At 39.8% G+C, this 26,647-nt stretch overlaps 3 protein-coding genes across 3 annotated transcripts in view; all 3 read left to right on the top strand.

The window, feature by feature from the left end:
• Positions 1-4,623: 4,623 nt before the first annotated feature.
• LOC146549537 (gasdermin-E-like) lies at positions 4,624-15,124 on the top strand. The gene is made up of 10 exons (XM_085263119.1): positions 4,624-4,786; positions 5,976-6,211; positions 6,323-6,515; positions 6,753-6,930; positions 9,367-9,487; positions 11,393-11,542; positions 11,878-11,999; positions 12,214-12,334; positions 12,450-12,520; positions 13,060-15,124. The coding sequence occupies exons 2-10, from the start codon at positions 6,004-6,006 to the stop codon at positions 13,285-13,287; spliced, it is 1,392 nt and encodes a 463-aa protein (XP_085119245.1). The 5' UTR covers positions 4,624-4,786; positions 5,976-6,003; the 3' UTR covers positions 13,288-15,124.
• Positions 15,125-16,092: 968 nt separating this feature from the next.
• Positions 16,093-20,500, top strand: nup42 (nucleoporin 42). The gene is made up of 7 exons (XM_085262989.1): positions 16,093-16,373; positions 17,185-17,479; positions 17,590-17,678; positions 17,765-17,841; positions 18,518-18,604; positions 18,955-19,057; positions 19,290-20,500. The coding sequence occupies exons 1-7, from the start codon at positions 16,208-16,210 to the stop codon at positions 19,799-19,801; spliced, it is 1,329 nt and encodes a 442-aa protein (XP_085119115.1). The 5' UTR covers positions 16,093-16,207; the 3' UTR covers positions 19,802-20,500.
• A 3,306-nt stretch (positions 20,501-23,806) lies between these two features.
• rims3 (regulating synaptic membrane exocytosis 3) overlaps positions 23,807-26,647 on the top strand; it is a 51,575-nt gene continuing 48,734 nt past the window's right edge. The window contains exon 1 of the mRNA XM_085261839.1: positions 23,807-24,035. The gene's annotated coding sequence lies outside the window, so the exon portion shown is untranslated. The remainder of the gene's footprint in view (positions 24,036-26,647) is intronic.

The raw sequence follows: 26,647 nt of genomic DNA on the forward strand, positions 1-26,647 counted from the left end.
TACCAGTGCCAAAGACTTCACACCCCAAGGACCTCAACAGCTACAGGCCGGTGGCTCTGACATCCCACCTGATGAAGACCCTGGAGCGGCTGGTCCTGGCTCAGCTTCAGCACCTGCTGAGCTCATCACTGGACCCACTTCAGTTTGCCTACCAGCCTGGCATTGGAGGGGATGATGCCGTCAATTACCACCTACACCGTTCCCTCACTTACCTGGAGACCGCTGGGAGCACTATGAGAATCATGTTCTTTGATTTCTCCAGTGCCTTCAACACCATTCTTCCCTCGGTCCTGAAGGACAAGCTGGAGAACTCAGGAGTGGACCATCACCTCACTACCTGGATTTTGGACTACCTCACCGATCGACCACAGTATGTGAGAACTCAGGGCTGTGTGTCGGACAGGGTCGTCTGCAGTACGGGGGCCCCACAGGGAACGGTTCTGGCTCCGTTCCTCTTCACCATCTACACTGCAGACTTCTCCCACAACTCCACCCAGTGCTTCCTGCAGAAGTTCTCTGATGACTTTGCACTAGTCGGCCTCATCACTGATGGGGACGACAAGGAGTACAGAGGACTGACCCAAGACTTTGTGGAATGGTGCCAGCTGAACTACCTCCACATCAACACCAGTAAAACCAAGGAGCTGGTAACCACTGAACATCCAAGGTATGGACATTGAGGCTGTGGACAGCTACAGGTACCTTGGTGTTCATCTGAACAACAAACTGGACTGGACTCATAATTCAGACGCCCTCTACAGGAAAGGGCAGAGCAGGCTGTACCTGCTGCGGAGACTCAGGTCGTTTGGAGTAGAGGGCCCACTCCTGAAGACCTCCTATGACTCTGTGGTGGCATCAGCTATCTTTTACGGTGTGGTCTGCTGGGGTGGCAACAGCTCTGCTGGGGACAGGAAGAGACTGAACAGGCTGATTAGAAGGGCCAGCTCTGTTCTAGGATGCCCTCTGGACCCAGTGGAGGTGGTGAGTGACAGGAGAACTAAGCTGTCATCCCTGATGGACAACATCTCCCACCTCATGCAGCAGACTGTGACAGCACTGAGCAGCTCCTTCAGTGGCAGGCTGCGGCACCCACGGTGTGGGACGGAGAGATTTCGCAGCTCTTTCCTCCCCACTGCTGTCAGACTCCACAGCAAAGACTCCAACTGATCAAACACACACATCCACACATGTGCAATAACACTAAGTGCAACACTCTTTTTCTGACAAAGTTGTATTTTTACTCAGTTGTATAAAGCATTTGTATTCTATTTTTATCCTGTTGTATATTTTATTCTATTTATTCTACTGTATATAGTATTTTATTTTATTCTATTCTGTACAGTTGGGTACAGTATTTTATTCTTATTGTATTCTAATTTTTGCTATATAACTTTTGCACTGTCCACTTCCTGCTGTGACAAAACAGTTTCCCACGTGTGGGACTAATAAAGGTTATCTTATCTTATCTTATCTTAAAACACTGTCCATCCATTATGTAGACCTGCGTGTCATTTGCAGAGTTGTGCGAGCTTCCATTGAATCCCAGCTCACATTAGATCTGATGACTTTCCCACATAGTCAGTTCTTATTTGCAAAATGCTTCTTGTTCCTACTATCAGTTTTCCTAACTTTAATATTCTCCAGATGTCCTCCTGTTTTCCAAAAACCTCCACTTTTACTTGCTCTTAGTTCTCAAGATCTTCTCAAAGGAATGCCTGTCAATCAGAAAGAGAATATCTTTATTTCACGGGACCATAAACCTCCTTTTGTGCTTAAATACCTGAAACATTTCTGTGAGTAATGCCTGCACAGAAATATATTTGGTAAAAATCACATAAATGATGTATTGGCTCAGATTATAAAGGTATACTCAAAGAACACATTGATGCATAATATTAATTACTGCAGTGGGAATCTGGACCAGTAGCAGATTCCCACTGCGATAACGCACTAACAAATTAAAGACTACACTCTCAGCCACATTAGAAGATTCACCTGTTCAACTGCTCCTTTATCCAAATATCTAATCAGCCAATCACTTGCCAGCAACTCTTTCCATTCAAATATCCACTTAGAAGCAGCTCTGGGTGAAAACGCCTTCTTGATGCCAGACATCAGAAAGGTCTGAGCCTGGTTGCTTCCAGCAGATTAAAGGCAACAGTACCTCAAATAACCAGTTGTTACAACCAAGGCATGCAGAAGAGCATCTCTGAATGCACAAAGTGTCAGCAGAAGACCACCCCGGGTCACACTCATGTCAACTAAGAACAGGAAACCGAAGCTACGATTCGCAAATGCTCATTAAAAACAGAAGATTTGAAAAACATTGCCTGGTCTGATGAGCCTGGTTTGGCATGCAGATGGTAGGGTCAGACTTTTGTTTAAACAACAGAAAAGCATGGTTCAATCTTGCCAATATGAATGATTCAGGCTGGTCTTAGTGTACCAACTGAGCATTGTTTAAACGCAGCCTACTTGAGTTTTGTTGTAGACCATGTCCATCCCTTTATGACCCCAGTATACCCTTCTTCTCATAGCTGCTTTCAGCAGGATAACGTTGTATGTCACAAAGCTCAAATGATCTCAAACTGGTTCCTTAAATACTGGAATGAATTCACTCTACTCAAATGACCTCCACAGTTATCAGATCCCAATCCAACAGAGCACCTGTGCAGCAACTGTGTGATGCTGTTATGTCAATATGGGCCAAAATCTCTGAGGAATGTTTCCAGCAGCTTGTTGAATCCGTACTACCAGAGAATGAAAGCAGCTCTTAAGGCTAAATGAGGTCCAACCTGGTACTGGAAAGGTGTACCTAATAAAAAATAGTGTGTCCATGTGTGCGTCATTGCAGTTTGCTTTAATAGTCTCAGATTGATCAAATATATTCTGATTTCTGTGCAGTATAGTCAATGCGTGCTGCGAGTACTGTTAATGGAGGCAACGTCAGGTTATTAATCTTACTTTCTTGGACACTTGGAAGAAAAATGAAAATGTGTGAAAAAAGAAGTGGGACATGGTGACAAGCAGGCATCCTGTTGCCTCAATCATCAGTTATTCTGACTTAGAGAAAAGAGGACCTTTATTAGTTACACTCCTGTGCCAACTAAAGGGATCGCTGGAGGTCAGAATGACCCAACCCTGAACTCTTAAAGGAACTGAAACTTAAGATGTAAAAGACAGAATTTAAATAGTAAAAATGGCAGACCAGACTGTTGTGCCGTTTGCCATTTGAAAATGTGTTGGTTTTTACAGTCAGGACCTAACTTACATTTAGTAATATTTGTAATCAAAGTCGGTGGCAAAAATCCAATTACATCGTCACTCCATAATCAAATAGATAATTTCAGAACATTTGCAATACAAAAATAATGCATGTAATATTACAATGATGTCTGTTGTTTAAAACTTTCCACTGTAAAATATGAAATTTCATAACATCTACAATTAAAGGAAGATTTCACAGATGAGTTCAGTATCATAAATTTAGCACCAGAACATATTTTCTTTTTCTTTATGCTTTTTTTAATGTTCTGTTTATAAACAAATATCCAAAATTTTAAAAAAATCACCATTGATGATTTTTAAATATGAATCAAAAACAATCACCATCATCTTTTTGTGAACAGGTATATTTGTGTTTCACCTCCTGTTTTTTACTAAGCTGTTTTTCCTCCCTGTGGTTTCTTCTTCTTTTTTAAAAAATAATTTCCCCCAATATTATTAAGAAATTGTAGAGGCACTAAAGGTTAAACTACTTTCATGCATCTACATTTTCACTAATGAACATGAAAATTACTTTTATGAACGTTAAACCTCCTGATCACAGAGCCTGTTATAGTACCATATGTCACGGTCCGCGGAAGTAGACTGTGTTGGAGTGAGATGGAGGGCCCAAATGCACACCCAAAAGGAGACAGAACTGACTTTAAACAAAAGGCGAGCCGTTTATTAGGCTGAAAAAACATGAATACAAAAACAAAGCAAGGTGAACAGGGGGTGAGAACTAAAACTAAAACCTAAACTGGGAAAACATAAACTGTGATGACTATGACAAAAGTGAACATGATTCTGAAGAGGTACATGCGAGGAACTATGAAGAGAAAACACGAAAAATGAACATGACCTGAACAGACTCATGAAAGACTTTAAACCTGAAGTTACTTAGAGGGAGGAAAACAGACGACCTGAATGAAAACACAGAGACTAAATACACGAAACTTTCTCGTATCCTTTAAATATGAGTTCATTTATTATTTTTTTAAATTATCTTTTTGAGCTTAATGTTCTAGCTCATTTTAAATAAATAAATAAAGACTTAAAATTGCTTGACCACCTCAATGGTTGTGTTGTGAGGCAAGATGTGGTTTGGCTGCTGAATGAACTTTTGCTGAAAAAGACATCCGTTTTAAAGATTACTCATCACATATGAATGAATAATATTAATAAGTTCAAACAGGCAAATCTGCTCATGTCCCGAAACGGACACACAGATACACACACAGATACACACACAGATACACGTCCCAGTGTGCTCATATGATCAGAATTAACTCCAGGAGGCGGTCTTCTGTTAGGGTTAGGGTTGGCTATACAGTCCTCTCAGCACTCGCCTGTAGCTTCTCCCGGACAGTGCTGTCTTTCGGGGATTTGCTTCACAGTTTCGTCATTTGCTCAAATAGCTGTGTGTGAACTTTCACTTAGAAAGCCAAAGGACTACTTTTGGATTTTATTTTTTACGTCATCATCGGTCACATTTCGTTACTGACTGTCAACTCTGAGAAAGGTAAAAACTTTATTTATTGGCTACTGCGTGTCAGTCTGTGTTTCTGTGCGATGACGAGACTAAGAATGGTTTCACTGTCCCAACCTGTGTTGTTATTTTGCGGTCAAAGTATTTTTGAGTCTCCGGCTCCCTTTAAATTCATCCAAGTCATGCGTCTTGAGGCTCGTGCGCAATTGACCTCACTCATTACGCCAGCTCGTGCGCGGCCCCAGCTACTGTAGCTTGAAAGCTTGAACTGGAAAAAGTGGGCTGCCGGGAAATGGGCTGGCACACGTGTGTATGGGGGTGGTCGTGGAGCCTGAGCCGAAAACAGGACTGTCAGAGTCCAACTTTAGCAACCTAAAGCGTCTGATTATGCTCATCGACACATTACATTACTATAGAAAATCTATCTATCTATCTATCTATCTATCTATCTATCTATCTATCTATCTATCTATCTATCTATCTATCTATCTATCTATCTATCTACTGCATGTGACAGTTATTCCTTTTATGCCCCTTGTTTCCTTGGTTCAGAACACACTAAACAAAAGAAACATGAAATATTCAGAATGTGAGCTTTTACAGTGCGAGTTTGGGGTTAAAGGACAGTCCCAGGTGACATTACGGCAGCTGCTTAATAATTTAACCCAAGTGACTCAACACAGTGAATCTATGTCAAGTCATGGTTAGTTTGCCTTAATCTTCAACGGCGAAGTTGAACATTCTTACATTTTATTCATGAGGATAGTTTTCAAAAGCCTGAGCTCCATCATCTTCTTTTATGTAACATTCCTCTACCATCTAATGCTGCGCAGCCTTCTCCTCCAAACTCCCCTCCCCTCTTTATTGTACATCCAAATATTGTGAATATTTAAACAATGAAAACTGAGACTGCAGTATTAGTGGACCTTGGTGTCTGTGTGCACTCATGTTTTTGTTGTTAAAGTTGTATCCTAACATCCAGGGGACTTCCTCTATGTCCGATGAGTCACTGATTTCTTGCTATTTGGGGGTTAACCCCCCCCCCACACACACACACACACAGGCCTCTCAGTCACTCATAAACAATCAAGGGTAGAGAGCTGGAGAGAATACCAACTGGAAATCACCTACAGTTGTTTAGATATTTAAATAAAACACATTAGGGTTGCTGTTGGAGAGAAATTAAGCCCAAGCTGAAACCTTTAATTTCTTTCTCTTCCAGCTGTCTGTGGTGCTCGTCTTCTGGAGTCATGTTTTCCAAGGCCACTGCCAACTTCGTCCGTGAGATTGACCCCGAAGGACTTCTCATCCACGTCTCTCGAGTAAATGACTCTCACAAACTGGTTCCCATGGCCCTCGTGATCAAACGCAAGCGCTGGTTTTGGCAGAGACCCAGGTACCAACCAACAGATTTCACTCTCGGCGACTTGTTGCTGGGTGACAAGGAGCTCATCCCGGGTAGGTGTGCAGATTCAAACTTAAGTTGTTACAGGAAAAATGTCGTGCATGTGAGTTCCCAGACACATTTCAACAAAGCTGATATCGGGGTAACACCTTGTGTTTTTGCAGGAGTGTCAGAGTCAGAATTCTTGACCTACAAGGGGACATATGGAGCTAAACTTGCTAGTGATCTGGGCCCCGAAGCCGGCTCTGCAAGTATCAGACTGGAGGGGCGTGGCACTACCAAGCTCCAGTCATGTTTTGGCCAGCTGAAGAAAGAGGAGGTGAATGTGAAGAAGCTATTACTTGACTCGGACAACAGGTATGATGTAATATTTTAAAAGCTTTTTATTTTATTTTTAAAAACTGCTTTCACATATACAGGTTGTAATCAAAGATTAAGGAGATGAGGTCATCAATGGTGATGTAATGAACTCCTTATAAATGTGGACTTCAGGCATCACATGCTAAACACCTCAGACCACAGCGGCGTGGTGTCATTTTCCATTTGTCAATCAGTCTGTCTCAAACCATTAACACCAGCTTCTCTTCATATCAGGTCGGTGGACATGCAGCACGTGCTGGTGAGGCAGATAGAGAAGCGGGCTGAGGTGGTGGGGCTAGTGAAGGAGAGGATCTTCACCACCAGCCCCTGTTCCATCACCCAGACAAAAGTGGAAGAGTGCACCTTTCAAGGGGTGCTCGGGCTGGTTGGCATGCTGGGGAGTTCGGTTAAGGTAGGCCTCTTAAAAGCTTTTTTAGTCATGATGCCATGAGAGTTTTCAATAATTCTATCAGGTAAATTATTATCAGCATATGTCTTATTTTGTAGTTTGATCGCCATAAATTTGTGAAATTCTGTTTATGCACCCCCCAAAATATAAGAAAAAAAGAAATCAGTCAGCCTTCCTCTAATCAATCCTATATGTGTGTGTACAGGGAGTGCAGAATTATTAGGCAAATGAGTATTTTGTCCACATCATCCTCTTCATGCATGTTGTCTTACTCCAAGCTGTATAGGCTCGAAAGCCTACTACCAATTAAGCATATTAGGTGATGTGCATCTCTGTAATGAGAAGGGGTGTGGTCTAATGACATCAACACCCTATATCAGGTGTGCATAATTATTAGGCAACTCCCTTTCCTTTGGCAAAATGGGTCAAAAGAAGGACTTGACAGGCTCAGAAAAGTCAAAAATAGTGAGATATCTTGCAGAGGGATGCAGCAGTCTCAAAATTGCAAAGCTTCTGAAGCGTGATCATCGAACAATCAAGCGTTTCATTCAAAATAGTCAACAGGGTCGCAAGAAGCGTGTGGAAAATCCAAGGTGCAAAATAACTGCCCATGAACTGAGAAAAGTCAAGCGTGCAGCTGCCAAGATGCCACTTGCCACCAGTTTGGCCATATTTCAGAGCTGCAACATGACTGGAGTGCCCAAAAGCACAAGGTGTGCAATACTCAGAGACATGGCCAAGGTAAGAAAGGCTGACAGACGACCACCACTGAACAAGACACACAAGCTGAAACGTCAAGACTGGGCCAAGAAATATCTCAAGACTGGTTTTTCTAAGGTTTTATGGACTGATGAAATGAGAGTGAGTCTTGATGGGCCAGATGGATGGGCCCGTGGCTGGATTGGTAAAGGGCAGAGAGCGCCAGTCCGACTCAGACGCCAGCAAGGTGGAGGTGGAGTACTGGTTTGGGCTGGTATCATCAAAGATGAGCTTGTGGGGCCTTCTCGGGTTGAGGATGGAGTCAAGCTCAACTCCCAGTCCTACTGCCAGTTTCTGGAAGACACCTTCTTCAAGCAGTGGTACAGGAAGAAGTCTGCATCCTTCAAGAAAAACATGATTTTCATGCAGGACAATGCTCCATCACACGCGTCCAAGTACTCCACAGCGTGGCTGGCAAGAAAGGGTATAAAAGAAGAAAAACTAATGACATGGCCACCTTGTTCACCTGATCTGAACCCCATTGAGAACCTGTGGTCCATCATCAAATGTGAGATTTACAAGGAGGGAAAACAGTACACCTCTCTGAACAGTGTCTGGGAGGCTGTGGTTGCTGCTGCACGCAATGTTGATGGTGAACAGATCAAAACACTGACATAATCCATGGATGGCAGGCTTTTGAGTGTCCTTGCAAAGGAAGGTGGCTATATTGGTCGCTGATTTGTTTTTGTTTTGTTTTTGAATGTCAGAAATGTATATTGCCCTCTGAGTGGTAAATGCTGTGCAAACATTAATGTCATAACTCGACAAATATCTCGTAATCTGTGTTCAGGAGAAGCAACTGGAGTTTAGTCAGTATCACTGCCTTGCATTGCTTCACTTCTTCCTCTTATTGTAAAATAATAATTGCTTTTGGAAATTTATGTCTAAAATATTAAATATTTAAAGGAATTATATAACCTCTTACAGATAGTAGACCATTGTTTTTCTTGTTCTCCTTCTTGTCTGTAAAAAACTGCATATTTTACATGATTTAATAGCTTGTATATCACAAGTTATCAAGTTGTCTCCACAACACCGTGAGACACGTTACCAGTTGCTCATGTTTCTGTGAAGGAATTCTGGCCTACAACATTGCTTCATTTCATTTTGCACAGCTCTTTTGAAGTCCCACCACAGCATTTCAATCCGGTTAAGGTCCGGACTTTGACTGGGCCATTGCAACACCGTGATTCTTTAAAAAAAAAAAGAAAAAAAAAAGAAAAAGAAATGTATATTTGTGAATGTGGAGATGTTATATTGGTTTCACTGGTAAAAATAAATAATTGAAATGGGTATATATTTGAGCCCTGCAACAGACTGGCGACCTGTCCAGGGTGTACCCCGCCTTTCGCCCTATGACAGCTGGGATAGGCTCCAGCGCCCCCCGCGACCCTGAAAAGGATAAGCGGAAGCGAATGGATGGATGGATGGGTATATATTTGTTTTTTGTTAAGTTGCCTAATAATTATGCACAGTAATAGTCACCTGCACACACAGATATCCCCCTAAAATAGCTAAAACTAAAAACAAACTAAAAACTACTTCCAAAAACATTCAGCTTTGATATTAATGAGTTTTTTGGGTTCATTGAGAACATGGTTGTTGTTCAATAATAACATTATTCCTCAAAAATACAACTTGCCTAATAATTCTGCACTCCCTGTATATGTGTGCTCCCAGGTGTGTGTGAAGGACAGCAACAGCATTGAGATAGACAGCGATGTTTCTGTGGAGATCCCCTCTGGTACAGTCATCGCGTACAGCATCCTGGAACTGGAGGTTAAAAAAGACGGACAATACTGTGAGTGTGTGTGAGTGAGAGTGTGTGTGGTAAACCACATGTGTGGTTATGAACGTGAGAATGACAATATCACTTTAACATTCTGGTGTGATCTCACTTACCAAGCATACAACCAAATCACTGAAAAACTGCTGCTGTGTGTGGCAAAGGTTTTAAATGGATATCATAGCTTTTCTACGGTCTCTGCTTTGATTAAACACACATAGGTGTTTGCTTCAATGGCCTGAAGTTACCCTGCTGATATTTGTGTGATTATAATGGCAGTCTATAGGGATTGACTCATGTTTGGAACTAGCCTCAAGTGCAACTTTAGAAACTGGGACTCCATGTTGGCTTCATTTTTTTAGTTTCCTCTTGGGGCTAGCTTATATTGCCTGGAATGCCCAGGTGAGCTTCCGACAACTATCCTACAGCAGCCTCCAAGATGGCAGCGGTAGTATTTACAACAATGAAGCAATGATGCAGGTTGTATTCAATCAACAGTCTTATCAGTCTTTTTGTCCTCTGGCCAGTTCCCCTGCCACGGATGAAATGCTCGCTTACAGGTATTGTACTGCTGTTAGAGACAGGAGAGGTTAATGAGGGTGTACATGCTCGTCAGGTGTTGTTGTAATTATAGTAACACGTGTAGCTGCCATCTACTTATGAAGAGGGTAATCTTTTATTGTGTGGATGCCTCAAAGGCATCCACACTATTGAGTTCCTGTTTCTCTTTATTCTTTATTCCACTATAATCTAGTTGCTTCCGTACATTTTTTGGCACTTAACTACTCCCTCAGTTTTCAGCCAATTTTCACTGTTCAAACTTTTAAAAATTCTGCTGTTTCTGCTAATGGGTCCTATGACTTTTGGTGCTCATAACTTCTATACTTTTGAGATATTGAAAAATTTTTTTGCAATATTTTTTGCCCATTTCTTCCACATTGTCAGTGGGGTCACTGATTTTCCTCGCCAGGTTGACCTGTGTTTTAGCTCAGTGAGATGAGATGCCGTTCTCAGACTGGGAGGCCCGGGTTCAAATCCCGCTTATGGTAACATTTCTTTAAGTTAACAGTTAAACTTTTTTAACTCTTTTCAACACAAATTTCAGCCTTTTCACCCCTTTTCAGCAAATTTTTCAGTTTTTTCTACTGTTTTCAGAAAAAAACTTTTTTCAGCAGAAATTCTGCTCATTAACCTCTTTTCAGCCCAAATTCTGCTTATTCACCTCTTCTGCAAAGTTTTCAGCCTTTTCACCTCTTATCAGCACAATTCTCAGCAGCTCCTGCTCATTTCAGCAGATTTGTCAGGCTCTCCACCTCTTCTTTGTGAGAATAAGTTTGGCTCAGTGAGATGAGTAGCCGCCTTGAGACCAGGAGGGCCAGCAAAAATTTCTCCGTCTTTACCCCTTTCAGTAGAATTTTTGGCTTTTCACCACTTTTCAGCAAAAATTTTCTGCTTCTTCACCTGTTTTCAGCAGAATTTTCAGTTTCTTCACCGCCATATAACTTTTTGCAAGTTTTCAACTTTTTCAGCTTTTTCAGCAGACAACTTCAGCGTTAAGGCATCCACACAGCATTTTCGCAGGAAATGTAAATTTTTCTAGTTTTATCTCAGTTTACCATCTCCTGTCCAGCCATTTTGCTGCTGCTATGTGTGTGTGTATGTGTGTATCAGATAGGACACACTATATTACACCCATACATGGAAGCCGCACTATAAAGAGCAGTTATTCTTCTTGACTTAGATGCTTTGAAAGGGAAAATAAAATGTTGGGAATAGAAGTGTTAGTGATAGATAGCCAAACATGGTTAGAGGATAGAATAGCAACAGTAAGTTCTTCTGTTTACACACTCAATAATCAGATAACATTTGTGTGTGATATGTGTTTGCCCATGTGTTTATGATGTTTTCTGTATTTTTCAGACATATGTCTACAACCTGGTGCAATTGGAGGCTTTGAGTCAGACTCCATCTCGAGGTCCTGGCCTTCTGATGATTGCTTCGACACAGTGGATGGAAAGTGCAACGAGCAGAAGGTTCCACAGAAAGCCCCCCTTATTGCACTTCATAATGGTTTGTCCCTTCATTCATACATTCACACAATTACTTGTTGATGGAAAAAAATATAACAAATGAAACACAGTAGACTTATGGCAAACCGAGGAAGGTTCCTTTTTGTCCCAAATACAACTGTTATTTTATCCGTCTCACTGAAACGTTGCCTATGCCGTTGCATTTTGTGGTTTATTCTCAAACATTATAGCTGAGCTGACTTTCCTCAGTAGTAAACACTGCCACTAAAACTAGCTGTAATACCTAAAAAAATGATTATGACAATATGAAAGAACAGCAGTCACATGGTTATAATAATCGATAATAAACAAACAGTATCTTCTGGTTTGTTGCAGAATCGCAGGAAAAAGTCCTTTCTCCTCTGGCAAAGCTCCCCCAGCCGACCCAATGGGCTTTATTCAAGAAGCTCCAAGAAACTCTGAATGACAGTGCTGCTCTGTCATATCTGCAGCTTGTGGTGAGTGAAACTGGTAATGCCCTGTAGACCAAAACAAATTTCCCACGTGTGGGACTAATAAAGGTTATCTTATCTTATCTTATCTTATCTTCGTGGTGACCACTAGCCAGTCGGCTAAAATAGTCTGTCTTGCGGTTGTGTGAATAAATGTGTAACCACAGCATCCCAAAATGTTTATTTTTCCTTCTAATCTGAAGCCCTTTTTCTATGTCAGCTTGAAGATTTGTGTAGCAATGAAATACACAATGGGACCCCAAAAGAAGAGCAGCCCAGTGCAGAGAGTCCCACTGAAAGCACCCTAAATGCAGCGCACCTGTTGGTCAGTGCCATGGAAGGTAAGAGGAAGTTACAGACAAAAAAAAGCTCAGCATACAAAGCAGTGCTGCAGATTTTTTTTTTTTTTTTTAGTGGGTTTAACCTCATCATGTGTTCTGTTTAATGTTTTTATAGAGTTGCCCAAAGAAACTCTGGAACTTCTGAGCAAGAGCGCTCCTGACTTTCTGCAGGCTTTCAACATGCTGGTTAGCTAACTTGTTTCAGTTTAGTACACATTGTTGGTAATGATTGGTACCATGATTAGTACATTGGTGGTTGAGTTATTTCAATAATTCAATATTTACGTAGAACACACTCACACACAAAAGAAAACTATGTATTAAAAATAAATTTTACATCTCTAAACATGACAAGCACCTGTTTAGCTTAGTATAAACGGGGAACTAGCTAGCCTATCTCTGTTCCAGAGGTGTCAAAATACACACCTATCTGACCTTCTAAAGTTCAATTAATAATAATATTTCTACTTTATGTATTTTTTACCCCCCAAAATTCCTTGTGACTTTCTGGTGGCTGCTTTAACCAGGCTAGCTATGCTAAGCTAACTACAACCAATTATGAGGTTTTAGCTCTATATCTAATGTTATGACATAAATTTATAGTATTTATTAAACCATTTCATCTTTCTTTATTTTAGTTCTTTGAGGAAAGTAGAATTCGAATCTGTAAACCAACATTTTGCAACAAAAAACTTGTCCACTGATCCACATACCTATCTCCCCAGGTGTGCAAGCTAAAGAGCAGCGATGTTCTCAACATTCAGTCTCTTCCTGCCCTGCTGCAGGATAACCAGGCCTTTCAGCTGGCAGAGCAGTTACTTTCCTCTGCCAGTGTGATGCTAAGAAGAGACGCTGACCTCCTGTGGATGGAAACCAGAGATAATGCAGGAGTCCTACCAGTGGTCCTCTTCCTCAGCATCCATGGATTGTGTTTGCTCTGCAATGCACTTTAATAGTTGTAGTGCCTGAGTGTGCACTCCCTCTCCTTTTTTATTGATTGTATTTGCACCATTTCTTTTTTTATTTTAAAATCTTATTACATGTAAGCTTGCTATCGTTTGTTACAAGACTTTTTCATATTATTATCATTATTACTTTTAAAACATTGCTTTAGATTTATTACAGAGCAGGGGAAATTTTTTTTTTCATAAATATGTTTTTATTATCTAAAACAAACATTGTATAACATGTATTTTGAAAAAAAGAAATATATATTGATAGATAGTGATTAATTGAAGGAGGATTTGATATATTGTGGGGAAGCCCTGATATGATATATTGTTTCATTTTCTTACTTTTCACAGAGTTTGATTAGACACCTTAGCAGGGGTCTCGAACTCCAGTCCTTGAGGGCTGGTGTCCTGAAACTTTTACATGTGTCCCTGTTGCAACACACCCGAATAAAATTAGTAGGTCATTAGCAAGAGTATAGAACTTGATTGCATGCTGAAGTGGCAACCCATAACCCTACTCAAGTATAAGTGTTTGGAAAAATGTACTTCTAAAAGTACTTTTATTGCACCAGGTTCATTCACTCATGAGCTACTGTAACATGAATCACATGGCTGAATTGTTTCTATAGAGTCTTGCTAATGATGTATTCATGTGTGTTGCAACAGGGACACATGGAAACATTTCAGGACAGCGGCCCTGGAGGACTTGAGTTCGAGACAACTGCCTTACAGTAATCTGTCCTACAAGTTCAATCCAGACGTTCTTATCTGCTAGTTTTTGGTACACAGTTTTTTTTTTAAATTTTTTAGTAAATCTCATCGTTTAGAAAATTTACTAACCAGGGATCACTTGAAAGGCGATTAAGCTAAAGGTAGTTCAAATTTCTCAGCTCAAGAAATGTTTACATGTTGATGATTTTATACAGAAGCGTTGAGCTGCCACCCAGGGAAAAGAAAAATAGAGCTATATCACATTATAACGTGAAACGTTTATTGATCTAACAATATACTTTATATGTTTGTACAATATATCTTTCACATTTGAACAACATAATATCATGTTATTACAATAAACATAATTATCACGTTATAACAAAAAACCGTTTACGTTCGTACAATATAAATATTATATTGTACAAACGTGATAATTATGTATATTGTAATAACGTGATATTATGTTATTCAAACGTAAAAAAGGATATTGTACTAACATTAAAATATATGTAACAAACAACAAAAGTATATTTTTAGATTTTTCATGTCATAACGTAATATAGCTCTGTTTTTCTTTTGCCTGGCTGGCAGCTCTACACTTCTGCAATTTTAAGCTTTTCAATTAACATAAAAAAATTGAAGTTTGTTCCATGCCTATGGTATGTAAAATAACTAGCCTTTCCATATCTATGTGGTGAAAAACATGCTACATGCCAATTCATGCAAGGATTTTTAATTTTAAATGGTACGGCATTGTATTGCTGCTCATCTTAATAATCAAAATAGCATTAAACTTTTTTTTTTACTTAAAGAAAGCTTTATTTTTAATATTCTCTTGAAGACCAGACTTTGTTAAAACAAGCTACACTATAAAATACAGTATTGACATTTTTAAAAAGTAGAGCTTTTATTAAGAAGATCGTGTGTTTTCATATATGAACTATATGTTTTTATGACATTCCTTTTCTCATGACCTTACTGGTACTTACTTTCTAATTTATTGTTAAGAAAGACTATATTACTGGGCTTTCAAAGAAAGTGTTTTGCATGTAGTTGTCTGTATCAAAGTATATCATTTTGATAACACGGAAAGCAAAAATAAAACTTTTATATTTTCTGTGAATTGTGTCCTCCATAGAAAAATAAATGTGATGCAAGCTACATTTTATTGTACACGTTTAGAGAAAGTAGTGCATTGGGGGATTTCTGTATTGAAAACTATAAATGATCATCTTTTACATTTACATTTTTGGAAATTAAGAACGAGTGTGGTGTAGTCGCTGTGTATCAGTGAGGTATCGATACAGATTATTTACACCATTTCTAATTATCTTAAATTAGTGTTTACTTATTTTTTTTACATTACAGTAAGCACCGTAACTTTCTTATAGTTCCACCATAGCTTTTAAGGTTACTATTTACTGACAGCTACAAACTGTAGGTAAGAAAGTGTTTGACATCTTCAGTGTGCTTTTTTTCATAGGTTCAAAAAGTTTCTCCAACTCTGAGATTCCAAACCACAAAGGCGTGATGAAAGGTGTATCTTGGATTTTAGTCAGAGTTTGTGCAAATATTTAATAATGATTAAATATTCTAAGGTCTTACAAACATTAAATCACTTTTAACTTTAACATTATTACACATCATGCTGTAGCTGTAATTTACATTTTAGAAGTGATTATTTTAGCTGAGTCATGTTTAATAAGATCTTATAAGTCAGTAGCTGAGTGAGTTATTAGTAGTTGTGACATTATTTAACAACATTTACCAAGGACTTTACCATACTTTACCAAGTACAAATACTAATACTACTACAATTTTCAGGTATCTGTAGTTTCTTCTCCTTACATTTTGGTCAAATAAAATAAAATAAAAATACAGATTTGTTTTTCCTTTGGTAAAGGTTAAATTACAAAAAATGAAATAAAATGTGTTTTTAATTTAATATGATTATTTAATTTCTTGTTATTAATATTATTATTTTATATTATTATATAACTTTTGTTAAAATTAAAAAATATCTGATAGAGAAATTATCTGGTAAAGAAATTTAAAAAAAAAAAGAATCCCACCCGAAAAAAAAGACCACGTGGGACGAGTGGTGACGTAAATCTCGTGCGACCGCAGTTCAGACACGGCCAGAAAATATTGCCGAGTGGAAGTGGTGTTTTTGCGCTCTAAAAGACGCCTTTAGCACCTTTTGGAAATGCCTGTGTGCAACTTCTTTCTTCAGGGCCGCTGTCGTTACGGCGAAAAATGTTGGAATGAGCACCCAAGAGGAGGAAGCAGAGGAGGAGGAGGAGGAGGTGGTGGAGGATATAACAACAACTACAGCAACCGCTCCTCTGGTCAGCAACAGCCCAGAAGTGGAGGTAACGTCTTTGATAAGTTAACATTCATCTAAACGTACTTTCAGTTTCTTTAGCATTCTTCGTGTGATGTTTTCGCTCTCTTAGCTAGCTTTTGTTAGCCTTCCTTTACTGTTCCACTGAATTGTAGGCAAATTAAGTTTGCTTCGTGGGTAGGGTATTTGAACAGTGGGCTGAGATTGTGCTTATCTAGGTAACTTAACCATGGAGTTAACCCTGGATTTTCAACTGTGGTTCACTTCTTACTGGGGTGTGTCCCCGTCATGCTAGCTTATTTAGAAATGGAAGGGTAGCCTGAGTATGCTGAATTCACTTCATAGCACGGGGCCCAGTAAAAAATATCAACTCTGTTAAGTTTTAAGTATGTCAACAACTTGGCATATGGGTTTTTTATTTTTTTATTTTTCCCAAACTTGAATGGGCATCACAGAAGAGGTTTTCCTGTTATTCTGAAGCCACATGAATGCACATTTAGTATAGGAGGGATGGGTAATGTTACTGTGTCGTAGTTTCTTTTCCAATGCAGTTATACTAGAAACAAATACATATTTTACAAAGGTCAGGTGTGTGCTAAACAACAGCAATTTAATTTCATGTTACCACTTCATGAGACCTCATGGTGGTTATCAAATAAATGAATGTAAAGCAGACAACCAGCTTTCAGTAAAGCAGAAAGTTGAGGATAAAGCTATCCAGAGAGCTAATAAAGTGATTTAAACAAGGATTAAAATTGGTTAATAATGATGATGCACTATGGAGTGTATTTTACACAATTTGTAATGCTTTGTGACACTGGTTTGTATTTTGATTCCAGGGTTTGGAAACAGAGTCTGGGTGAATCCTTCCCAGCAAAAAGGAAACTACATCCAGCCTTCATCCTTCTCTTCTCACGGAAGTGACGACTGGGGTCATGGAGGAGGTGGGGGAGGGGGAGGAGGAGGTGGTGGTGGTGGAGGGCGAAGAGAAAATGTGAAGAGCTCCGACTTTAGTTTCTCAAGTCAAAACAGATTTTCAGCTCTTAATACTCCCAGCACCTTTGACAGGGGAAGCAGGGGGGGAGGAAGGCCAGCGGGAGGAACAGTTGGTGATGAAGACGACGACAAAAAACTGTGAGTCTTTATGAGAAAACATAATGTTCTTTTTTTTTTTTTTTTTTTTTTTTTAAACAAATTTTTTTTTTATCAGTCGTAAGGAAATCATTGTCATATTTGTTATCCAGGGAAGTTATTCAGATGGACATGGATGTTTGGGAGAAGTCTGGCCAGTGGGGATTCTCGTGTTATTATAGCTTCAAGACACTTGTATCTGGTGTGTATGAGATTTTTCATTTTAAATGTATATTTTTAAAAACTGAAACACTGGACCTGAACATGTTTCCTATGTTTTGACTACAGGTTTCACTGACCTCTCCCCTGAAGAGCTCCGGCTGGAATACTACTCCACAAGACCTTCAGGAGATCTGCAGGGCTACGTAAGTGTAGTGTTCCTTAGTAATGTCATGTCTGTTTGGCTTTGGGTCAGTATTCATCTTGTATAGGATAAAGGTCTAATCATCTCTTAGTTTACTCAGATTGCACAGAGTGTATATTTGTTAATAATTTGAATCATTTTGGATAAGGATAAGTGTAAGATAATGGGGAATTTCAGTTTTTACTTTATAATTTCTTTAGCGTAAGATTTACAGTTAAATTGTATTTTCTTGCCTTATTTAATTTTTACGTACTGTTCCTTTAACACACGGTAACTGTGCACGGGGGGAACGTTCGCGACGGGCAGTGTGGAGCTACGGGGGCTTTAACTAGCTGTGGAGAAAAACAGTTTCTTACTGTGTTTGCAGTGTACAGGAACATTCAAACGGATCACTGTATTTCAAAACTGTGGAAATAAATGTTTGCCTGTTTGTTTTTCGACTACAAGCGGACTTAGTGCAGTTGAACATAATCCACAAAGACACGCGTACGGCCCGACTACCAGCTAGTGCTTCCGCGGTATCACATCTTCGTCGTGGATAGAAGCATGGCCCCAAGTCTTTTTGTTACATGGGCTTGATTATTATAATCAAGCTCTAATTTAATATCGGAAGGCAAAAGGTTAAATGTGTTTAAGTATTTCTAAGAGTATAAGAAATTCCTCTTGTCTGTGCTTAGATGAATGGCATCAATCAGCTGCTCAGTCAGTGGAAAAACAGAGTCCAGGAATTGAAGATTATGAATCCAGCCACTCGTGCGGCACTGGTAAGACACACAGATCCTCACAAACATCGCTTCCCAACTTTAGATCATTTGTTACAATTCCAGAGTCCATAACTGGTCCCTAATGAGACGTGAAAACCAAACAGCACTGAGAAGATGTGTTTAGATTTTTGCCATTAGGTGTGCATGTCAGCAGTGTGCAGCAATGGAAATGTCAGAATACATTTTCGTTTAATAAAGTTTCCTTCTACTCTTTGAACGTATCGAACACCTGGTTTAGATTTAATGCTGACGTTCTGATTTGACACTAGCATTGCTCCTGTCTGTTTTGGGGCTTTTAATTCAGTGGTTTTTTCTTTTTTCTTTTTTTACTTCATTTGTTTTCATTGCAGCTTGCAGAATTAAATGGTGCCGCACCTCAGGGATCTTCAGGTGGGTTTGGTTCGACAACAGCAACTGGATTTGGATCCTCAATCTCCAGCTTTGGAAGCAAAGGTAAAGATTAACGATTTCTTCATTGAATCATAAACTGTCTTTCTTTTTTTTGAAGGTACTTCCCATTTCTAATGAGTTATGATGCTTGAGCAGATTTTACAGAAACTGCATGTAGTTTAGTATTTTAGCACTAAATTAATCAAAGTATAGGTTTTCAGAATTTCATAATAAAAGGTATTTTATAAAATTATCCATCACTCCATGATAACTCTAAGTCCTTCTGTTCCTGCAGATTTTGGTGCACCAGCCCAGGCCAGCGGTTTCAGCTTTTCTGCTTCAAATAGTGGATTTGGCTCTGCAGCCACACAGTCATCTTCAACAGGTTTTGGTGACATCTTAGCAGCTCCCACACAGCCTCCCTCTGGGTTCGGCACTGCGTCCTCCTCTACACCTTCAGCTTCAAGTTTCTCCTTCGCCTCTACCACCACGGACAAACCAGCACCTGCGTCAGGATTTGGATCTGCCTCTGGATTTAGTTTCCCCACTGGAGCAAGCAGCAGTTTCGGGGTTGGAGCCCCTGCGACAACAGGAAGCAGCAGTCTTTTTGGGCAGACAAGTGGAGGATTTGGGGCAGCAGCCACTCAGCCCACTTCAGGAACTGGGTCTGCCGAAGGGGCGTCAGATAGTCTGTTTTCCCCTGAGAGTAAACTGACCGAAGAGGAACTGAGTCAGTTCAAGGCTAAGAAATTCACTCTGGGACAGATTCCACTGAAGCCCCCCCCTTCTAACCTGCTAGTGGTGTGATACTGTGGAGAATATGGGTAGATTATTAAACTAAAAACTATAATTTTGTGTAAACTTTAAGCTTTAAACCTTTTCCGTGCAAGTAATTTTGAAGATGTGGCTGACATCCACACACTTCTCCTCGGTGTAGGTGGAGAAAACTCAGTTTGGAAGTGTGCTGTGTACTTTCGAGCTATCTTTTGTCATAAAAAGTTCTATTTTTGAACGATTTTAGGTTGCATGGGTTTTATTTTGTTGATTTTTTTTTCCCTTTTAAGTACCTAAGGGTACAGCAAGAAAAGTTGATGGGGAAAAAATCTTTTAAAGGTTTATTTTAATTTTTAATGATCAAACATGCAAAATTCAGCAAATCAGCTTCTTGAACTTTATGTGGAGTAAATTTGAGATTATCTGTGTGTTGGGCTAAAGGTAAATAAATGTATTTCATTTAAGGTTTCATGGGATAGGAATTCTTGCTGTAATTACATGTGTCAGTCAGAAGGTGGTGTCACAATACAAGCTGTCCATGAGGGTTTTTTTTTCTTTATTATTATTGTTATTTTTTCTGCATTTAAGTGTACTTGTGTTTTAACCTAGAAGTACTTTTTAACTTCAGGCTACTTTTCCCTTGCAATGTAATGTGATAAAACAACAAAATCAAGGCCTGGAAACCAAAAACAAACATTTATTCACACCAGATTTCTGCTAACAGAGAGCAAAGTGAGGCAGAGAATAAATAAGCTGTTCAGAATGTATTTATTAGGTGCTGAGCAAATGGTGGGACAGCAAGAGTGATCCATGTGACAGCAATAAACCATTCTGCTGAGGGGGCTCTACCTCTGCTGACTCGAGCATATTTTCAGCTGACGGGGAGTGCGTAGCTTCAGTCGGAGGTGAAGCTGGGTTTCGTGTTTGCCTGCGTTTGTGTGTCCGTGTTTTACAGCCAGGTCAAAAAGGCCTTGTAGATATAATTAATACAAATTTTGTGTTCTTATAAATACTGAACATTAACTGTGAGCAACAGTGTGCAACACAGTCATTTTCTCTCCTGCTCCTCTGTCCCTCAGCAGTAAACTCCCACCCACCCCCTGCTAGAAGATGATAAATAATTCAGCTGATTAATGAACGACTGAAAAAGACACGCTCTCATGAAAAGGCACTTGCTCCCTCGTGCCGCTGAAATGTGTTTGTATTGCTGTCCTGTGACTTTTAAAGCAATCTAACTGATAAATAAGGGCGCTTGTGAGTGTTTGTTACCCCACCCCACACCAAATAAGCAGGTTTGCTACGGCATCAAATCGATAGCATTGCTTGTGTTTACGTAGGGTATGCATGAGTGAGGGGATGAGTCTGCGGATACCTGAATACACACACAGAAACGCACGGGGTTTCATTGGTATCATTTACTCACTCTCAGATACATCACCTCAGTGATGATGTGGGATTGCTCGTCTGACCAGTTGTGCGTAATCTTAACACACATGCGTACCCTCCTTTCCTCCCATGGATCATTAAATATTCCCCAAGAGGGACCCTACATTTAAAATGATGGAAATACAGCGTCAAGACTTGAGTCCATATGCTCCTTCAGTCCTCCCTTCCCAACCCTCCTGTGAAATCACTGCTTAAACAACACAGCGTGCACTGTAATCCAATTGACTGTGCCCTGACTTCAGCAACACGAACCAGATGTACACAGTATATGGTGCTTTAATATATTTAACACACCCATCGATAAGAGGGAAACAGGAGCTGTCTGTCTGGTTGATGCCCTCCTTTAGACTGCATGCCCCGGCTGTGTAGCAGCCCTTTGAATTATGACTTCTGCCTGCTGCTAACTTTTCCAGATCAGCAATTTTTGTCTTTATTATAGGGTGACTAAATGCACGCTGTTTCCATTGCCACTGTGGTGTCTGCATTAGCTGATGTCAGCACTGGAAAGAAAGAAACGCTTCGGTTGCCCCTCTGCACATTTCAGAGGAACTGAGTTGAATCCAAAACTACTATAAATAGGGTATGATTCCAGGTGACCCCTCCAACACACACACACACACCACCCCTTTTATAGTTGTAGCAGAGAACAAGGCTTAGTAATTGGAGCTATGAATCCAGAGGTAGAATTGATTGTGTTGTGCCACAGCAGTTTGCCTATGGGAAACAGGGCATTGATCCAAGGCCTCTGATTTATGCCTATCTGACTGGCCTTTTGCAAGAGGCCTTGGTGGCACATATTTCACCTGCAAATATATTTTTATAGGTCCATGTCTGGCCTTGTGTTTCCATGCTGAGGATGTTTATGGTTTCATAGTAGGATTAGTGTCTTCCGCTTAACACACTGAGAGTAAGAAACGTTGGCTTAGAGAATATACTGCACATGCTGCATTTAAGGCTGGTCTTGTTTTAAATATTGAACTGGAGATCCAAAAAGGCTGGATAGAAAATAAATTCAAAGCATCAATCTTAACTGTGCAGACACTGCTGCATACTCACTAAGTGGAAACGGAAGCATAGCCATTTCAATTTCATTAGATCTCATATAAATTCAAAATACTTTCCAGTAAAGATCATGTCTGCTTTTTTTTTTTTTTGAAATTTCATTTCACATTAATCTAGTGTACTGGTGCTGTACAGACTGGGTAACTCAGACAGTAACAATGTGATGTGTTATGAGTCATCTCTAGCAAACATCCAGTATACTTGTTGAGTTTTATACATTACAGAAATGGAAAAATTTAAATGCTGTGTCCAAGCCAAGAGTCTCAACTTGCATAGGCCTACTGTACGTACTCCAGCCTGCGATTGCTTGCAGCTGTTTGAGTTAGATCAGAGAATAATTTCAGTCTTGCAAAAGGCAGCGACCGCCAAAGAGTTCAACAATTCTTGAAGTTCACCATGAGTGGCTGCAAAAGAAAAGTAACTGTTTTCTTCACACTTGTTGGATTAAATAACTTTAGGAGCTAGGACACATGTAAATATATATAACTCATTACAACGCTTTAGAGTAAACAAGTTTGACATTTTGCCACATACACCCTTTAGTTGTTTTGCTGAAATTAACATTAGAAGATTTCTTTTACTCTCTTTTTTGTCCATTAAGTATGAGGCTGTGCAGCCAGGAGACCATTAGCTTAACAAAACAGCAAGAGTGGCAAAGTTATTGCCGCTCTCTGCAAAAATGACAACACATCTAAAAATCGCCAATTAACACATTATAATGTGTGTTAACTATTTCACAGCCATGGACTGTGACTTGTTGGAGTGAGTCTCATCCCCATTGTGAATTTGCTACATGAAAACCCTAAATTTATGGATTTAACACACCAGCTATGATTAATATTTCACTTTGGGGGAATAAAAAAAGTACTATGACAAGAACATCAACATAACCTTTTTAGCTAACCCCCCCCCCCCAAAACCCTGTTTGCTTATTTACACATACAGCTGTTACTTTATGTGATTAACGTTATAAATTGGCTATTCAATTCTTCTATTCTTCCTGTTTTCTTTGCTATCTAGCTTGGTAAGCTAGTTTATATGCTAACTGCATATCAACTACTGCTAGCTGTTTATAGTGCCTAATTAAGGTTTTTAAAAAGGCAGTTCCTGTAACATATTTTTTAAATGCAGCTACATTATTATCATTAGCATTATTATTTAATAAAAGGTTGCTGTGTTTACTTTTTTATTTAACTAAAATTATAATTTTGTAAAATTTATTTCACAACTGGGTCATGCCAGAAATAGTTTTTTTGAAAACCGCTGGGCTAAAAGCTGGTGCAAAGCAGTTAATAAAACGTAAAATGTAACTTTCTCCAGCCTGAAAACAGTTTCCTCCTGAGGCCGAAACGAAGAATGGCAAAGGTGAATCACAATGATAAATGTGAGGACAGGTGGACGCTTTTGCACAGGTAAACATTTACAGTTCCCTCCACGCTTTCTCCACACATGTCCACGCGTAGTCGCTGTTTGCCTGTCTTCTCCAAGCGGCTGGGCCTGCTTGTAATCCATCTCTCCTCTCCCTCCTTCCCACCCTCCTATCCCTTTCGCCACAGCAGCGCGTTTCTCGCCGCGCCTTGCATGCCGTGTGACCAGCATCACAGAGCCGACAAGCCGTCCTGCGAACCGCCGTCCTCACACCAGCACAGCGAAAATAAAACCCAAACGATGACATACTTACAAAAACGACAGAAGCAAACATTAATTTGACAACTTCCGACTCCCCGCACCTTGCCTTCGCCGCTCCTTGCTGTAAGTGGTAAGTGCACTGATTCCTTCTTAATTGCGCGGCTCGCGGTGCTCAGTGTCCGTGCAGGACAATGATCGCACCAATGGACTGATGATCGGAATAATACAACTGATATCTGAGCAGATGAGAGGAGCATGGCGCAGATATCTTAAACTGTGTTTAATCTTGCAGTGTACAGGCTATAGGCATTTTGGAGGTAGTGGACTGGATTAGATTATTTGCATCACATCAGCTGGAAATACTTGGTTTCCTCTGTTATGCTTATGTTATGTTATGTTATGTTATCTTTGTTAGTAAGCAATTGCCACGATACAGCTTACAGGTTCATGTCTTTTCTTACTTTAATCTCGTTAAGTGTTTAAAGAGATTAATACGGTCATAAGAGACAGTATATATGATGCACAGTGATGCTGTGGTGGATATAGCATTGTGGCCTAAATACTCATAGACACAATTTTCTTGCTTTCACTTTTACTAATAAAGTATTCTGATTCTGATGATTCTTAGTCTACACTGATGTTTGCTTAAGAGATGTGGAACCAGTTGTCTCTGCTGATTTAGACATGTAGGGAGAAAGTTCAGGCATGTCATAGGTCAGCTGTGCCCTTCTGGTGATCTGTGGATGGCTGCATGAGGTCAAAGGCATAAAGGTGCCTCGCTATAATTCAGTTTATGCACTGCTGCCCCTTTCTTATGGTGTTTGTTTATGCTGCACGTGACAGTGAATGGAGAGGAAGGAGGGAGTGTGAGTGAAACTGAGCATATTTTAAGATGCCTGCCCCTTGCCTGTGCCAAGTGCACGCTGAGGTGTGAGGTTGTATCAGATGGCTGCATGAACGTGTATGCACACAAATGAAGGGAGATGCAAACACCAGAATGGAAGCGCAGACTGTGCTCCCCACCTGTGGAAGGAAACTGAAACATGTGACTCAGGATCTTCTTTTGAATAAAAAGAGACAGCGCATATTAATGAACATATATCAATGTAAATATGCCAGAGTTAGCCAACAGGCTAAATTTACATCTGTAGCACCTGGCAGGTCAGACAAAAACAATAAATACGGAATTTAGCAAACCCTCAGACAGTGTACAACAATCTAGTCCAGACAACAAATACATGAAATTACAGCACAAAATGTTATATTACAATGAAACCCAAAATATGTAACATTAAAAATAACACATATTAATATAAAACTAGTGATTGCAAATCTGATTCCTGTTTAGCCATCGTTTGAGATTAGTTTTAAATGTGTTGAAGGAAGTCCATTCTCTTAATACAGCTGGAATACCATTCCACATCTCAGTATCTTTGCCAGAGGTAGTGAGATACCAAAGGTACTGTACAATCCCTTCTAGTAGAGGATCTGATTACTCTTCCACTGATATTGGATTTAAACATGATGAACTCACTCAGTGAGGGTGGAGCAAGTCCATGTAGGATCTTATAAAAAGAACAAGCAAAAGTAAATATTTAAACATTTTTAAAACTGAAGATATTATATTTCTGAAGCATGAGACAGTGATGGAAAGAAAAAGGTTTTGTCTCTAACACTTCTAAGGCCTTTTAAAATAAAGAGTCTTTGGTTTCAAAGTAGCTGTACTTTGACTTTCTCTCAATCGTGTGAAGGGAATAGTATGAAGGCAGTTTGATATTTGTGACACTTGTAATTGTTAGTATTAAGCATGAGTAAGCGAGAGCGAGTAAGTGCATTAACTGGCACTAAAGGACTGTATCTTCTCGGCCTGTTTCAAGGAGAAAGAGAATAATTATCCTCATGCTTAACTCTTAAAATGCTACCGTGACTCAGACTCGATCCTTTGAATAATCCAATGAAACGCAACTGAGTAAATAAAATCTTAAAAAGACTGAAACTTGTGCTGTGGAAAGCTGTGGCCCTGTACTTCCATTTAATTTGAACTCACACATTCACAGAAGCCAGTTTTCATAAATTTGCTATTCTGTACCGATTTAAGAGAGACCAAGGATCACTCATCCCATTTTATATCCTCAAAAGCTGCCATTTAGCTCACATGTCTGCTTATGAAGTATTCATGTGCTCGTGTCACAGGTTTACTCCAGATTTGGTTGGGTGTGGCTTTCCAAGCAGCTTTTGAGCTGCAAGTCTGGGATGGAACAAAAGCCTCTTATTGTAAAATATTTACTTGGATGAAATATATAGCTGTGCTCAGAAGTTTACATACAGTGATTTCCATGAACTCATCTCACTCGCAAATAAAGGAGGATCCAAACGCAGGCAGTTGTAAAGGTGTGAGGGTGGTTTATTAAACACAAAATAAAAATGGGCAAACGGCAAAAGGAACAGAAGGCTATCTAAACTGAGAACAACTAAACTAGTGAACACAAACCAGGACATGAACATGAAGGAGGATGAGCAGCGGAGGATGAGCAGCGGAGAATGACGACGGACAGCAGGGAAAACACACGAGTGAGACATGGTGGATACACAGACAGACCAGCAACTACAATGACAGGAGACGCGACTTAAATACTCACAGAGAAACACAGGGAGATTACACACAGGTGGTGGACACAGCTGGGAGTAATTAACGAGACGAGACAAACCTGAACACACTCACATGAGACGCCGACCTTCACA

Source organism: Mchenga conophoros, linkage group LG22 (assembly GCF_057382185.1).
Source record: "Mchenga conophoros isolate Kocher_MC1m ecotype Shallow Benthic linkage group LG22, M_conophoros_male_GT1.1, whole genome shotgun sequence".
Lineage (NCBI taxonomy): Eukaryota > Metazoa > Chordata > Actinopteri > Cichliformes > Cichlidae > Mchenga > Mchenga conophoros.

Excerpts from the sequence above, each read along its gene's own strand:
- LOC146549537 (XM_085263119.1), top strand. The coding sequence starts at position 6,004 with ATGTTTTCCAAGGCCACTGCCAACTTCGTCCGTGAGATTGACCCCGAA. Across the intron at positions 9,488-11,392 it reads TAAAAAAGACGGACAATACT|ACATATGTCTACAACCTGGT; the intron begins GTGAGTGTGTGT and ends TGTATTTTTCAG. Across the intron at positions 12,335-12,449 it reads GTTGGTCAGTGCCATGGAAG|AGTTGCCCAAAGAAACTCTG; the intron begins GTAAGAGGAAGT and ends ATGTTTTTATAG.
- nup42 (XM_085262989.1), top strand. The coding sequence starts at position 16,208 with ATGCCTGTGTGCAACTTCTTTCTTCAGGGCCGCTGTCGTTACGGCGAA. Across the intron at positions 17,679-17,764 it reads CTTCAAGACACTTGTATCTG|GTTTCACTGACCTCTCCCCT; the intron begins GTGTGTATGAGA and ends TTTTGACTACAG. Across the intron at positions 17,842-18,517 it reads CAGGAGATCTGCAGGGCTAC|ATGAATGGCATCAATCAGCT; the intron begins GTAAGTGTAGTG and ends GTCTGTGCTTAG.